The sequence below is a fragment of the Rhincodon typus genome, chromosome 10 (assembly GCF_021869965.1).
Source record: "Rhincodon typus isolate 14 chromosome 10, sRhiTyp1.1, whole genome shotgun sequence".
Classification (NCBI taxonomy): domain Eukaryota; kingdom Metazoa; phylum Chordata; class Chondrichthyes; order Orectolobiformes; family Rhincodontidae; genus Rhincodon; species Rhincodon typus.
Window position 1 is genome coordinate 32,752,692 of NC_063341.1, and position 17,038 is coordinate 32,769,729.

Here is a 17,038-nt window from a genome sequence, read left to right on the forward strand (position 1 = left end):
ATGTCCATAGGGTAGTGAGGGAAAACACATCTATGACTTTTGCATCTAGTCATTATTTAATGATTCCCAGTATATACATGGACATTAAGTGTGAACAGGAATGATCTAAATGGTGAAATATCAATTGTCAAATACCTTGATGACATTCAAATTTGATCACTTGAGTGAGATACTGGAGAGCTACTCTTCTCCATTGTACTGTCCTCAAAAACAATTTAATGCCTGCATAGAGGTGTGAAAATTGAAGGAAACAATTGTCATCAGTTGTGTCTCTCTTCTAATACTCAAATAGAAAAGGTTGCAAAGCACTAACAGACAAACCAAATAGATGTAGCATAATATTCAGATCCAATTTTATCCTTAACCTAAGCTGCTGAAGTTAACTTTTGTTGTCCTATTAATGTGTTGGCTGAGGAAACAGCAAACCTGGGATGCTCTGCTGTGTACATGATGCAACTGTACAGTGACATGTATAAAAAAAAAGCTATTAGATAAAGCTGTCAAACATGGAATAATATTGTGAGAAACTTGAAATGATTTATTACATATGGAAGTAAAATCTTACCAAATCTAATCTAAATAGGTTGTAATATATATGTATAAAATAGTGACACTCCAATCCTTGAAATTAAATTTTAGAATAAAGCGGGAATATTATGGTTTCACACCATTGGAACATCTCAAAGTTTCACAAATCTACACAAGACAAAAAAAGAGCAGCATCAAGCTTAAAATTTTAACTGTTCTACTCTAACAATATATTCCATCAGTACTTATTATTAAGATCAGATATCTGATAAATTTTCTGTTCAACATTTGTCCCCCCATGTGATCGAACACCATGAGAAAAGTGGGGATGGGTGACTGGGGCACTCCAGAACATAACCTCATAACAAAATCAAACTGATTCAGGAGTTGTGGTGCTACATTTGGCTGCTGCCTCTGGATTAAAGAAACAAACAATAAACCAGATTCTCAGAAATGAAAACAAAAATTATTGGAAACACTCAGCAGCATTTACAGAGAGAAAGCAGAATTGACATTACAGGTCCAGTGACCCTTCTTCAGAACAGTTGGTAGCTACGATGGGGTTGGTGTATAGATGGGATTGGGTGAGAGGAGAAAGGAATAAATGATAGGTGGAGATGAAGCCCAGGGAGAGAGAGAAAAACAATTGGGCAGACAAAGGAACAGGTAAAGGTCAGTCCAGGAGAATGAATAGCTGTTAATGAAGACCATTAGCGACTGACAATGAGTTGTTCGTGGTAGTAGCCCATGTTACAACAAGGGCTGGTGTGTTGGAATTGGGGTAAGAACATGGGAGAAGGTGCCTCAAGCCCTAAAATTGTTGAACTCGATATTGAGTCCAGAAAGCTGCAGGGTCCCCAAGCAGAAAATTGAATGCTGTTCTTCTAGCTCGCACTGAACTTCACAAAAGCACTGCAGCAAGCCCAACACTGAGATGTCAACTAGGGAATACAATGGTGTGTTGAAATGGCAGGCAACTTGAAGCGCAGGATCATTTTTGTGGACAGAACATAGGTGTTCTGCAAAACGATCACCCAGTCTGCGCTTCATTTCCCCAATGTAGAGTAGACCACATTATGAGCAGGAAATGCAGTAGACTAGATAAATTCTGGAAGGTGTGTCCGAGGCCTTGGTTAGTGAGGAGGGAGGAAGTAAATCAGCAGGTGTTTCACGTTCTGTGTTTGCATGGGAAGGTGCTGTGCGGGTAGAGGAGTGAACTAGGGTGTCCGGGAGGGAACTGTGCCTGTGGAAAGCTGGCAAAAGGAGGGCAATATATGTCTGGTAGTGGCATCTCACTAGAGGTGGCAGAAATGGCAGTTAATGATCCTTTGAATGTGGATGCTGGTGGGATGGCAGGTGAGAATGAGGGGACCCTATCGCTGTTGTAGGAGGGAAGAGATGGAATAAGGGCTGATGGGTCAGATACAGCTGAGCACCCTGTCGACCATGGTGCTGGGGAATCATGTGCTGAGGAAGAAAGTGGACATTTTGGAGGCCCCCTGCTCAAAGTTGGCATCATTGGAACAGATGCGATGGAGACAGAGGAACTGGGAGAATGGAACAGAGTCTTTAGAGGAAGCAGGGTGTGAGAATATATAGTCAAGGTAACCATGGAAATCAGTGGGTTTGTAATGGATATCGGTGGCCAGCATATCCCCAGAAATGGAAACAGAAATGTCAAGGAAGGGAAGGGAAGAATCAGAGATGGTTCAAGTGAAGGTGAGAGCAGGGTGAAAATTGGAAGTGAAATTGATAACTTTTTCCAATTCCAGATGCGAGAGAGAAACAGGAACAAGGAATGATCCACGTGTCCCAAAAAGAGACTGGCATAACTGGGGCCCATGTGGGTACCGTGGCCACCCCTTTATGCTGAGCCCTTGTTGAAAATATGCAGATCTATGACTATTGGTGAGAACAGTAACGTCCAGGATGTTCAACTATCATACCAATACAAGTTGTCTAACATGCACAAAGAATGGTCAATTGATCCAGGGAGAGGAGTGCATCATTGCTGTGGTATTGTCAAGGCAAGTTACTGCCTCAAAGGAACAAAATTGAAAATTGAAAACTGAAATAAATGTCATTAACTACATTTAATTTGTCAACAATCGGGTGTATTTGAATTGTTTTACTCTAATGCAAAATATCTGCTCTGTGGTAAAATAAGAATGATCCAGTCATTATTCATGCAGATAAAATTTTAATTTATTTTGTTGCATTAACCATGTGCATATGGAAACTATGATATAAATGTGAAAATGCAAGAAGCATGTCTTTTTTAACCAACAACCTAAGCTGATAGTGCAATCCATCAGTGATGGGATTTGATGCTGAATCTTGATTCATTATGATTAGGACTGATATAAGACTTGTTTTATCTGTCTCATAGGTTGTTAGGAAATGAGTCATTCTGTGTAAAAGTGGCCCCTTTTTCACAGGAAATCTATGAAATCCATGCCTGGTTGCACCATGCAATAGATATGATTTTAAAAGCTTGCATTTCACATTAGGGAGCATTTTCCTTTCAGTTTATCTTTTCTTTTTTGCTGTTTAGATTTCTTTCCATCCACTTGGAGACTCACTGCCCTCCTCTTTTCCAAATTAAGCAACTCCTGGAAAAGTTCCTGTACATTGTAGTTGAGTTTGGCAGAGGTTTCCATGAAAGAACACATCCACTTTGTGGCGAGAGCTTCTCCTTCAGCAGCCTCCACTTCCCTTTGAGTCTCATCACTCTTATTTCCCACTAACATAATAGGGATGTTCTGAATGTTCCCTTTGATTTGACAGATCTGCTCATAGATGGGCTGCAATTCCTCCATGGATTGTTTGCTTGTGACAGAGTAAACTAGAATGAAGGCATGCCCTTTGGAAATAGACAGCCTCTGCATTGCAGGAAATTGATGGCTGCCTGTGGTGTCCGTGATTTGAAGTGTACAAATATTTTTATCACAGCTGATTACCTGCCTGTATGTATCTTCAATTGTTGGAATGTATGTTTCTCTGAAAGTTCCTCTAACAAAGCGCAGGACTAAGGAACTTTTCCCAACTCCTGCAGCTCCAAACACAACAACCCGGTAATCGTTGCTTTGCTCTGGCATTTCTGAAGATTATCTGCAGATTTGTGAATGAACAATAAATCCTTTGCAGTTAAGAATTGGTTTAATGGTGTGTAATTCTAGCGCCTTACATTCCCACAGATGTTGTGGAGCTGTAAAAACAAACAAACAAGCAAACATTCAATTAGCCTCATGTCCTATGCATCAGAGACCAATATTTCCACCTCCATACCAGCACCTGTTTCCAACATTACCTTAGCACATCTGCTGGATCAACATTGCCTCATTACTTTTGGTAATTCCAAAAGCTCCTGCATCCCATCTCTTATTACCCATATACTTATGAGTTCATTTAAAACTCTGTTGAGTGGAATCAGACATTAACTCAAAGTCAAAGGTGCTACAGTATTCTGACAGCAAAATAAACAAATGGTAAGGGATAAATTGTCAGCCAGGCTTCCCAAACCCTTTCCACTGTGACTTAGTATGAGGCTTGAAAATTGTCACAGTACTTTGAAGGAAGGGTAGGAGGGAGGGCAAAGGGAGGAAATAGGGAGTGGGCAGTGAAAATGGAGTTGGGGAGTGACTGTGGATGTGGGGTGGAGACCTGAGAGCAGGGGCTGGGTGGGGTACTCTGCAAGTGGGTCCGGTTAGAACAGGAGCACAACTGGTACAATTTAGTCAGAGCTGCAGAACAGACACTGTTGTCTTGGTACTCATGACACCAATTTTTTTTAAACTCATTCATGGGATGAGGGCTTTGTTGACTAGACCAGCATTTATTGAAGAGAGAGCAGTTAAGAGTCAACCACATCACTTTGGGTCTGGAGTCAAGGCAGACCAGACCCGGTATGGACGGCAGTTTCCTTCCCTAAAGGGTATCAGTGATCCAGACCGGGTTTTCCTGACAATCAACAAGGGATTCATAGTCATCATTAGACTCTTGATTAAATTCAAATTCCACAATCTGCAATAGTGGCATTTGAACCTGGGTCCCCAGAAACATTACCTGAGTATCTGGGTTAACAGTCTAGTGATAATGACACTAGGCCATTGCCTCCCTGTGCTTGTGATGCCACTCTTCATTCTGGTCCTTGATGTAAGGAGCGGCTTAAGGGAGAGAGCTAGAGAGGTCTGCAGGGAGAATTTTAGCAGTCGAGCTGAAATAGCTGAAGATATGTCCACAATTGGTGTGGCAATTGGGAATGCACACAAGGCCTATGTTTAATTTTATCTTCACTACCATAATTACCAATTGAGATAGAAGGACAATAATGCTTGCCACCCAACCAAATCGGCCCCTATGAAACAAAAATGACCTCAAATTCACTAACTAACCAACTGAGAATTGTCTGTATCAGTGTGCTCTTGTGGTATGCACCATTTAATCAAAAATGTGCAATAGCCCCATTGAATATATTTGCGAACATAGCCTCTTCAATATTCAATTAAAAGACATTATTGGGTAACAAATTGAAGCAGATCAAGGAGAAAAACAAATAGTTGTAATCAAAATCAATTAGTTTGTGGCTTTCATGGAAGAGTTCAGTAAATTATAGAATTGATCCCAAATCATCCATACAAGTCCCAGAAAATCCCATAAACTCAAGATAAAATGTTTGGTAGTCACACAGACCAATAGCTCTAACTTCAACTAATTAAATCACAGAAGTCAATTCTAAAATACTGGGGAAAAATCCCATGCAAAGGAAATGTAATTTCCTATTTTCAATCATTCTAGTTATAGAGTCATCGAGTTATACAGCACGGAAATAGACCCTTCGGTCCAACCAGTCCACAATGACCAGATATCCTAAATTAATCTAGTCTCAAATTGCCAGCATTTGGCCCATATCCCTCTAAATCCTTCCTGTTCATGTACCCATTCAGATGCCTTTTAAATGTTGTAATTGTAGCCGCCTCCACCACTTCCTCTGTCAGCTCATTCCATACACGCACCACCCTCTGTGTGAAAATGTTGCCCCTTAGGTCCCTTTTAAATCTTTCCTCTCTCACCTTAAACCTATGCCCTCTAGTTTTGGACTCTCCCATCCTGGGAAAACGACCTTGGCTATCCGTGCCCCTCATGCTTTTATAAACGTCCAGCTCTTAAGTCTGATATATTCCAATCAACACCTCTGCTGGAGAGAGAGAGAAAAAAACACATCTTCCTTCAGACTCCACTAAGATCATTTCGCACGATAATTTGAGCTGCCAATCTGCATGTAAGAGGCTGGGGGAATGTGAAATGCAGTCCACATACCGGCGGCAAGGTTCCCAGGAATTCCAAGTCTGCCCAGTTCACAGAGGCTACTCGCGCAACAGATGGGATGTCAAAATCGATCCCAGTGCCCTGTTATTAGAGATAGGTCAAAAACCAGGCAGTACTGTTGCTCCGCACAGCAGTCCTGGCCGACCTGTACACGTTGGTGCTGCGTGAATACACAATCAAATGGAGCTGTTCCAAGTAGCCTCTGGCCATTCGCAGTCTACAATGCCGGGTAAAATCGAGGTACCTTGACTGGCTGGTGTTAGTGCAGCCACAGGAGCTGAAAGGAAAGGTGGCAACACGGAGCACTTCAGGAATTTCGGGAAACGAGCAATCCCAGCCAGTTCTGTATGTCTCCGCTCTCTTAAAATTGGGGCATAGAAACTCACTGGAGAAAGGAAATCCCTGGAAATGACTAAAGAAGTGACGATGTGTGGGGGGAGAAGATCACTGGAAAGATCTCCGTCTGACGTCAGTTGCAGAATTCTGTCCCGGGGTCGATTCCCTGCCTCCAGCTTCTGAAGCTGGTCTCTACAAACAGCTCTCCAAATTAGCCTCCACAACACTCGCCTCCCACCAGCTTTCTTTCTTCTACCTCTCCAGTTATTTGCAGTTTCTCCCTCCCTTCAGCTATTTTCTCCCACTCCTCCAGTTATTTTCTTCAACCTTTCCAGTTATTTTCTCCCTGTGTCCTCCAGTTATTTTTGTTTATATATATATTATATGGTGGACAGCTAATATTATATGCTGCACACATTGCAATTGATGCAACTAATTCTTTTCGGTGCATTTCTGATGGTTGAAATAGACGGTTCTGCCTTTCAAATGGCTTTTCAATCTGGAACCTGGGATTTCTAACGGAGATGGGAGCACCGATTAAACTGCTCAAGGCTCCGGAGCTACCCACTGTAGATCAGACATCCCCAGAGCCCTGAGTGAATTAAACCGACACCCCGCGGGCGAGCGAACAGACACTGTTCCTAGAATTAGATTCATAAATGACAATACTTTTACGTTTTAAAAAAGCAAGATACAAGAGAAAATCGCTCACTCGCTGTTTACCCAACCTCCAGCAAGACAGACACTCCCAGACCCAAGCGAGCTGGCAATGATAGCTATTTGACGAGTAATGTATATGAATTTACAGTCATCGGGCTATTACGACAAATCGTACAAAAAAAATCTCTTTATAACGATCATGGTCTTCCATCCATCTCCACCCGCTCCCCAATTTAAAACATCCTTTCCAATTGTACATACCTCATGTCTGTTCCATGGAGGGTTTTTAACAGTATATAAAAATTCCTGCGTACACTATTTGCCATATAGAAAGCGGGGTCAGGGAAATTCCATTCCTGTCGGGGGAGAAGAGAATACATTTGAAATAAAGCGAGTAAATTCCGACCTTTCTCCCAAGGAAGGTAAATAAAAAAGTCTTCCCGTGGTTTGATTTATGTCCTACTCTCTACACTCGGATTCTTTACGCGACACGTGACAGGGAAAGGCGACTGTTTGTATCGATTTTCGAAAATAACAACCCCGATTTTCATTCATTTTTTTGTCTATGTGGAACAGTCCATTCATGGAGCTGACAATTGAGTGTTAATGGCAGCTTCATGGAAATACATGAATTTCCAACAGAATAATAGGCCATTCAGCCCAACCAATCAGTCTCAGTGTTTACCCCTCCCATAGAATTCCATTCATACCTCCCCTGTTCCCACATACCCCCTATTCCTTTATCCTTGACCTACATCAGCTCTTCTTAAAAGTAACAGAGTGGAGAGATGTAGCTCCTAATTCCCTGCAATGGTGAAGAGCCTCTCCAGTTCCCCTGCATCTGAATAACACAGAAATAAACCAGACACAGATTGGCTCCAGCGACTTTTGAAACCCATTTGGGAAAAAAAGTCATCTCAGAATGATACATCAGTTACTGGATCTCACATACAAATGGGCAGTACTTGTGCTGTGTTGTGCCAACTGTTGAGCCTTCTAACCCCAGAAATCCTGGGGAAATCCATTAATGATAAAGTCCAGCAAATGTACAGCTTGAATTATAGTGAGTGCAGGTCAGGCACCAGCACTTCCTCTGGACCTCCAAACTATTGTGTTTCTCTCCAACACATTGGAAGCACCCCACCCTGGGGTTGCCACTTTCCTCCCAGACTTTGTTGATTTCTAATCTTCAGTCAGTGAATTTTCCATCATGTCTGCTAAAGTGGGTTGCAGTGGGCAATGCCCACATTGGCAGCAGTTAAACAAAGTTCAAAGCTGAATTTGACTTGGATCTTTACTTGAGATAGATTGGCACAAGCATGGCAATGCCAATTTCATGTCTGTTTTGGACATAAGTTGAATTTCTTGCCAAAGTTCATTTGAAGATACCAAGAACTGCAGATGCTGGAGTCAGAGTCAACACAGTGTGGAGCTGGAGGAACACAGTGGGTCAGGTTATATCAGGTTATATCAGAGGAATTTATATCAGTTGAAACCCTTCTTCAGAACTTCAGAACTGAAGAAGGGTCCTGACCCAAAACGTCAGCTTTCCTACTCCTCTGATACAGCCTGACCTGCTGTGTTCCCTCAGCTCCACACTGTGATGACTTCTCGCCAATAGTTTCTGCCTCAATCACTAACCTTAAAGTAATTAAGCCTCATCACAATCTTTTCTCTGTAAATAATTTTCTTCTGCCCTCTGTCCTAATTTCTTAACATGTAATTTCCAACCTTCGCATCCTATATTATTCCTCAACTACAACAATAGCCTGCAATTGTATTGGATCTCATTTAATGTCTTAACGTGCTGTACGAGAAATAGCCTAGCGCTGTGCACTTTGACTCGACCTTTTGTCAAAGAGAAGCAGCCACCACAAAATACTGAAAATTGCTAGGGGGAGGGAGGTGATTTGATTTCCTGTGACGCTGACATAAGAATGAATGATACCCAATGAACTAGCAATAATTTACTAACTTCCAAAAATGCATTGAGTTCAGCTACTAGGAGCAGTCGGATATCAAGGGGACAAGAAGAGGAAAAGTTACTACTATGTGAGTAGAAACATTTGTAACAAAACATGCTATCTTAACAATGTTGCACAAATGTTGTGACCAAAAGTTTGCCTATTGCAAAAGATGTTGATAAATACAACACACCAGGAAACCAAATGTTCAAGGAGGACAGAATAGATAGGAAATAATTTTACATGCAGGAGATAGAGAGTAGACTCTGAATGGACAGAAAAAAAATCATCTGGCTAGAACATTGAGTTAAAAATAAGTCTAAGGACTTGATGCAATCAGCCACCTCTGAATAACAGGAAGAACATAATGTATAATAAAGGAATAATGGGGGTGTATGATATACACAACTTATTTCATTAAGAAGTTTCCAATTAATGAGATGCTCATTGGCAAGGCTGCGTACTCAGCACCTTTCTCTACTGTTTATATACTCATGACTATGTGGCCAGATTCAGCCCTGATTCCATTTACAAATTTGCTGATGACACCACTGTAGTGGGTCGGATCTCAAACAATGATGAGACAGAGTACAGGAAGGAGATAGCTTAGTGCATAGCATAAAGACAACAATCTCTCCCTCAATGTCAGCAAAACAAAGAAATTGGTCATCGACTTCAGAAAATAGATGGATGACACGCCCCAGTCTGTATCAATGGTGCTGAGGTGGAGATGGTCAAGAGCTTCAAGTTCCTAGAAGTAAATATTCACCAACATTCTATCCTGGTTCACCCATGTCGACAATACAGTCAAGAAAGCACATCAATGTCTCTACAACCTCAGAAAGCTAAGGAAATTCAGCATGTCCACAATGACTCTTACCAATTGTTATAGATGTACCATTGAAAGCATTCTATCCAGACGCATCCGGATGGCAACTGCTCTGCCCAAGCCTGCAAGAAATTACAGGGAGTTGTGAACACAGCCCACTCCATCATGAAAAGCAGCCTTCCTTCCATTGACTCTGTCTACAATTCTTGCTGACTCAGGAAAATAGCCTACATAATGAAAGACCCCTCCTACCCAGGTTGTACACTCTTCCGCCCTCTTCCCTGGAGCAGAAGGTACATAAGTATGAAAACATGTACCAACATATTTAAGAACAGCTTCTTCCTCACTGTTATCAGACTTATGAATGGACCTCTCATATATTAGAATTAATCTTTCATTGTAGCCATAACACTATATTCTGCATTCTATTCTATTACCCTAACGTACTTATGTAAGTTTTGATTTGTCTGGATAGCATGCAAAACAATATGTTTTCACTGTATCTCGACAGATTTGACAAGAAAAATTCAAATCAAATCAAGTGGCGATATCGTGAGTAGATAATGTACCACTTATTATGTCAGAGAAGACATAGGTGAAACTTTATACTTGAATTGGTGATGAAAAATTATCCTGAAAATATGTGGAAAATGTAAAACTGCTGGCTGATATTGACTAGAGTGTGATTAAGACTGAAATAATTTGGGAGTCAGTCAATGCTGTTAGAGTCCGCAACCAAGACAGGTAATTTCAAAAGACAGCCAAAAATAATTTTAAAAATTAGTCTGGGAATTTGGACATCATTGACATTTACTGCTCTCCTCTAATTGCACAGGAAGATGGTGGAGGACCATGTTCTTGATCTACTGCAGTCTGTTTAGTGAATGTACTCTCACAGGTTATTATATAAGTTATAGAGTCATAGAGATGTACAGCACAGGAGCAGACCCTTCAGTTCAACTCATCCATGCTGAACAGATATTCTAAATTAATCTAGTCCCATTTGCCAGCATTTGGCCAATATCCCTCTAAATCCTTTCTATTCATGTTGCCATCCAGATGACTTTTAAATGTTGTAATTGTACCAGCCTCCACCACTTCCTCTGGGAGTTCATTCCATACGTGCACCACCCTCTACGTGAAAAAGTTTCCCCTTAGGTCCCTTTTAAATCTTTCTCCTCTCACCTTAAACCTATGCATTTTAGTTTTGGACTTCCCTACCCTGGGGAAAAAGGCCTTGATTATTCACCCTACCCATGCTCCTCATGATTTTATAAACTTCTACAAGGTCATCCCTCAGCCTACATTGCTTCAGGGAAAATAGCCCCAGCCTTTTCAACCTTTCCCTATAGCTCAAACCCTCCAGTCCTGGCAACATCCTTGTAAATCTTTTCTGAACCATTTCAAGTTTAACAACATATTTCTTAGAGCAGGGATACCAGAATTGAATGCAACATTCCAAAAGTGGCCTAACTTTGAGGATTTTGACCCTGAGATAAGAAAGCAACATCAATATTTTCCAGGTAATAATGGCATATGACTTGGATGTGATACTGTTCCATACACCTGCTGCCCTTGTCTTTCCATGGAATGAGGGTACAGGTTTTGGAGGTGTTACCAAAAAAGCTTGATTGATGGCATGGATAATTTATTGCCATAGCAGTGGAAACGTCAATGTTTAGGTCATTGAATGGGGTGTCATTCAAATGGATTGATTTGTCCTGGATGGGCTTCAGCCTCTAGAGTATTGAAAAGACAATTAAATTACACTCCTGATTTTCCATAACGTTGTTGGTAGATGAGAGGCTTGGAAAATCAGGGAGTGAGTCATTTGCTGCAGAATACCTGCTCTTAACTTACTAGATACATAATTTAAAGTCTTCCATAAATGATTGCTGCTGAAGTTGGAAATAGTAGGAGCTAAATGTAAAACTGTACTACACTTTACTATACTATTTCAAAATAGGTTGCTAGAGAGCTAGTGAATATATTGATTATAATCTTCTAGAAGTACCATGATAATGGAACTGTCCCCTTGAACTTGAGGGTAGAAAATGTAACATTGCTAATCAAGAAAGGAGTGGGAGGGAAAACCATTTAGTCTGATATCATTAATATGGAAAATGCTACAATCTGTTAGGGTCATGGTGACAGGGCTTTTGAAAATCATAATATGGTTTGGCAGAAACAGAAATCACAAATTTGTCAAAGTTCTTTAGGGTTAACCGATATGTTAGAAAAGGGAAAATTGGTGAAAGTAATGTGTTTTGATTTTACTAGAGGTTATTGCACAAAATTAGTGCTTGCAATTTGGGTTGATATTACTATAGATTGAAGATTAGTCATTTTTTAAAAAATGTTTTATGACCTACAAAGAGATTTGGATAAAATATAGAAATAGGCTAATCAGTAGTAGATGAAAAATGTAAATTGATCGAGTTCAACAGGAAACATGAATGTCATAAGAATATCATGTGTTGTTAGATTGTAAGGTATGAAGATGGTGCAGAGAAAAACCTTGAAGTTGATTCTTATATCAAATTATCAACTTTCAAGAAAGATTGAAGAAACCAGGGTTCTTTAAAGGATTTGATTTGAGAAGAATAAAAAGTATAGAAAAAGTTAACAATATTTCAAGATGTAGAAAATACTGGAAGAAAGATAAGACTGGTAGAAGAAAGAATAAGACAGATATCAGAAAGAACCACTTCATGCCAAAAAGTGACCAACACTTAGAAAAATCTTGATAGGGTAGTGGACAGAGAACTTCAACCTTATTTAGGAATCAATTGAAAGTGCAATGGGATGTAGACAAACCTCTTATCCAGACAGATGAGCAAAGATGAGCTGAGTATCTGGCCCTTAGTATTGCTCTTGCGATGGTCCTGTGGAGGCTGAATAGCTTATTTTTATTCCAAAAATATACTTTATTCATAAAAAAACTTTATATATATACATAGTCACAAATGCAGTTCGGTATTGTATTGTAGCATATCAAGGAAACAAAACACATATTGGAGCTTGACTCTATCCAAAAAACCAAAAGTATCTCTTACATATACAAGACTATATTTACATGCATTTGAGGCACCAGGAGGGTCCAATAACTGAACGGACCCCATTTACCTTCAGCAGTAAGACATCAGACAGTGGTCTTTCCCCAGTTGAATAGCTGGTCAACACTATCCACCCAGCCTCAGACATAGAGAATGATCAATTAGCTGAATTCAGCCAGAATCCAATATGAGTAAATGCCTTTGGGAGAGGGTGGGGGAAATAGGAACAGGAAGGAGTATATTTGGCAATTCATACCCTTGAGAGTATACCAATTTATTCACTGACATATTCCTGATCAACAAACACTGGGAAAGAGGATTCTATATACTATTCAATGATCACATTGGACTGCTGAATGACAAAGGAAATAAGCAAATTGAACTCCTGTTTTGTTGTGTGAGATCATTGAGAAAAGTTTATGTAAATATGTAAACAAGATATAGTACACAGAAATATGATTAAATCTAAAATGAATGGGAAAATACCATGAATGACAAATTTCCTGGCATTGCTGACTAACCTGACAAGTGAGCAAATAAATTAGTCATAGGAAAAAGCTAAGAACAAACATTATGATTCCGGTTGTGAAGATAAACAAAGGCTGAACACAATGAAAGAAAACATTTGAGATAGTGAAGTGCGTGCAAAAGCAACAACAATTTTAATACTGATGTATATGCGTAAATGTTGAAAAACGATTATATTTAGCTTCTCGATGGGTTTTGCTATTTTCAATCTCCATATTTTGAAATAAAAGTGAAATATTGCAAATATTGGAAATCTGAAATAAAAACAGATAATGCTGGAAATGCTAAGCAGATCTGGTCTGATAATGTTTCAGGTTTATAACGTCAATCTCATTGCTCTGCTGGTAGAGTGTCACCAGATTTACTGTATGTAAACTCATTCGTGTGAATCAATACTGGGATTCAATAACATTTTACGTTGCTTCAGATGGAAAGAATGGATAACTTTCAGTAAGGGGACAAGGTCCATTAAACGTGACTGTATCCCTCACTTAGAGAGGGATCATGTATCAAAGCAAAAATTAAATACTTTACTCCCATATTAAAAATTTTCACATATTTTAAAGAGTGTATTATTTAGCTACTTATTGAAAAAAAAACTCCTAATTTACACCTAGAAACTTGGCGAGGCCAAAGCCGGATTTCAAACGGCTTTCGGAATTAAACAGGAACAGGCGCTCTGAGGATAGTAGCTCATCGGAGACGCACCTCTGTCTTTTCGGATCCGAATCTAAGGCCGACATTCGTTGCAAAAAAATATAAGTACCACAAAAGAAAGCAGAAACGATATACCAAAGAATAGGTAGGATTCCATTTTTACGATCCCCATTCATTAATGAGAACTTTAGAAATAGGAGTTGGAGTGAATAAGGGAGGTTGAAAGATCGAGGTAGCATCTTGGTATTTAATCATCGGGAGGTATAAGCTGAGGAACAGGCGCTGCCAACATGTAGGGGGCAGCAGAAGGGAAATCGCTCGAAGTTTATCACTGCATTTCAAATCATCAAATTCCAAAATTGAAAGCAATTCGGAATATATTCGCATGTTGGAAGATTAATAAATTATCAAGGTGCAATATCTGTCCTAAAATAACGTTTTTAAATATTTGGAGAATTCGATCTTCTTGAAAAGTTTGGGTATTTTTCCTCAACAAACTCCAATTCCTTGTGATTAAATATACCTGTACTGCTGTGACTGTATCATAAACACACACGCATACTAAACAATACAAACGATGTGCACACAGGTAGTAACTTAACTTTTTTTAATCTTTTGCCACATGATAGATGTCAGTCTCCCGCAGATTAACAAATAGCATCACAACATGGCAAGAGAAGGCAACAGCATCCTATCACTAGGAGCTCAAGCCTTTGATAGCAATTCTGCTGAAATTTACAAGGATTGTTAGATATAAAACAATCATTTGTCCATTCCTGGGAAAGCTGGAGAGTTACGAGGATTGCTCTTTTCTGTCTGAACAGCATGGAGCCTGAACGTTCAGAACGGTGATTGCGGAAGGAGGCTGCATGCAGATTGTTGGCAGTAGGTCGACGAGTATGTTCACTCCAAACTAAATTACAATATACATAGAAGTCTTTTAAAATAAAAAAATAAAAACTCATAGTTCATCCAGAAGGTATAGCCCAAATAAGCATTGCTGCCCGAGCAGCATATTTCACCCGGCTGCATTTTGTTTTGCCAGCTAAATCAGGTCCATTGTTACTTTCAAACAAGATGACTGAAGTCCATATGTAAAGCAATCTCTGCAGGTTAAGTCACTATATTCCAAAAATAAACCAGAAAGGTAACCCTTTTAAAACAAAAGTCAGAAAATGTTGCAGTTTGTTTCAAATCAATTGGAAAAGTGACACTAGCAGAAAGATTTGCATTTTTTTTTAGCTACCATCAAAGAGTCAAAGCACCTTCTATTGAGTCACAGAGTCATAGAGTCATGCAGCATGGAAACTGGTGCTGCCAGTTTCTGGTCCAACCAGGCCATGACAAACAAAATCCCAAACTAAAATAGTTGCACCTCCTGCTCCTAGCCCATATCCCTCCAAATTCATCCTGTTCATGCACTTATCTAAGTGCCTTTTAAACGTTATAACCTGTGCCCACATGCACCACTTCCTTGGGAAGTTTATTCCACACGTGAATCACCCTCTGTGTACAAAAATTGCCCCTCAAGTTTTTAAATCTCTCTCCTCTCCCCTTAAAAATGTGCTGCATAGTGTTGAAATCCCCCATCCTAGTGAAAAGATACCTACTATTAATCCTATGTATACCCCTCATTATTTTATAAACCTCTTCTCAACCTCCTATGCTCCACTGAAAAAGGTCCCAGTCTATCCAACCTTTATAACTCAAACCTTCCATACTCGGCAACATCATGTGAAAGGTTTTGAAGTGCTGCACTGTTGCAATGTAGGGAGTGCTGAAATTTATGCAGCAAGCTCCCACAAACAGCAATGTGATAATAAATGTATAGAAAAACTGTTTTTGTGATGGTGAAGAAGATTATATTGGACAAGACATCAGAGAGAACTCTCCTTGAAAAAAGGGTCAGAGGATTTTTTTCATATATATTGACCAAACTTGGCCAAGGTTTAACATTCTTTCTGAAAGACAGCACCTGAAGCAGAGGTGCTGCGTTGGAGAATCCATCAAAGTTTTTATACACATGACCTTGAGTGGGACTATTTAAACTCATAACCTTATGACACAGAGCAGTGAATACTACCAAGTAAGCCTCGGCTGATAAACAAGAAGCAGCCCCACAAGTATTCATTCATTCTGAGGCGCTGGGAATCTTATGCTCTTAATGTGAAGATGAAATGAAGACAAAATAAGCTTAATAAAAATACATGGTGGTATCTGTGGATTAAACAATATCAATTAAATCATTTCAACTTTGGTTAAGTAATGAGTTAGTCATGGGTTCAAACCATATGCTAGAGGATTGTTGACATGATTCAGCTTGGCATTTCCATGAGTACTGAGAGGATGCTACATTGGTAGGGGTGCCACCTTTCAAATGCAATGCTAAACTAAGGTTTAGCTTTATCTCTTAGTTGGAAGTGAAAATTCCATAGAACTATGTGAAGCAGAATTGAGTCCACTCCTTGGTGTCCTGACTAATATTTACTCCTCAATCAACATTTCTGAAACAGATTATGTACTGCTGCTGTTCTTTTCTTCTTAGGCAGCCTTGCATGGTCACGGTTGATTTGCTTCCTCACTAAAAGTGAGTTCTCAGATGACTGAAGAGTCCAATGTGCAATCTAGCTGGGACAGATATGATGGTGAAATGAAGCTTTGGGATGTCTGAGTTGCCACAGGGCCATTTCTCTGTCAATGTTTGACCTCAACTCTCAACTAGTGCTGGAACTGAATGGTTTCCCTCCAATTTGGGCAGTCATGGGCCAGGGTTTGCAGTTCTTTGATGGTGATGTTGCCCTTTTTCAAGGAGGCTTTGAGGGTGACCTTGAAGTGTCTCCTTTACCCTTTAGGGGCTCACCGGCCAAGCCAATGCTCTGAGTAGATTGTCAGATGTGCAGAAAATGTGGCCCACATTGGAACTAATTGAACGCAGTCAATCCTTCAATGTGGGGAATTCTGGCCAGAACGAGGACACTGACATTGGTGTGCATGTCCTGCCAATGGATTTGCAAGACCTTGTGGAAGTAGCAATGGTAGTACTTCTCCAGGGTTCTGAGGTACCTTCTGTGCATAGACCACATCTCTGAGCCATATGGAAGGCTGTTATCACTACTTCTTTGTAGCGCATAAGCTTGCTGCCTGGTTTGAAC

General features: G+C 40.0%; 1 protein-coding gene across 2 annotated transcripts; it reads right to left on the reverse strand.

Annotated features, from left to right (window-relative positions):
- Positions 1 to 2,758: 2,758 nt before the first annotated feature.
- LOC109937434 (GTP-binding protein Di-Ras2-like) lies at positions 2,759 to 7,201 on the reverse strand. Of its 2 annotated transcripts, none has more exons than XM_020536013.2 (2): positions 7,114 to 7,201; positions 2,759 to 3,736 (listed from the first exon to the last, which is right to left on the reverse strand). In XM_020536013.2, the coding sequence occupies exon 2, from the start codon at positions 3,624 to 3,626 to the stop codon at positions 3,030 to 3,032; it is 597 nt and encodes a 198-aa protein (XP_020391602.1). In that variant the 5' UTR covers positions 3,627 to 3,736; positions 7,114 to 7,201; the 3' UTR covers positions 2,759 to 3,029. The 2 variants fall into 2 exon arrangements, with proteins under 2 accessions (XP_020391602.1, XP_048458128.1); XM_048602171.1 differs by lacking the exon at positions 7,114 to 7,201 and adding an exon at positions 6,101 to 6,202.
- Between the last annotated feature and the right edge of the window lie 9,837 nt (positions 7,202 to 17,038).

Coding starts and splice junctions, on each gene's coding strand:
- LOC109937434 (XM_020536013.2), bottom strand. CDS start 3,626: ATGCCAGAGCAAAGCAACGATTACCGGGTTGTTGTGTTTGGAGCTGCA.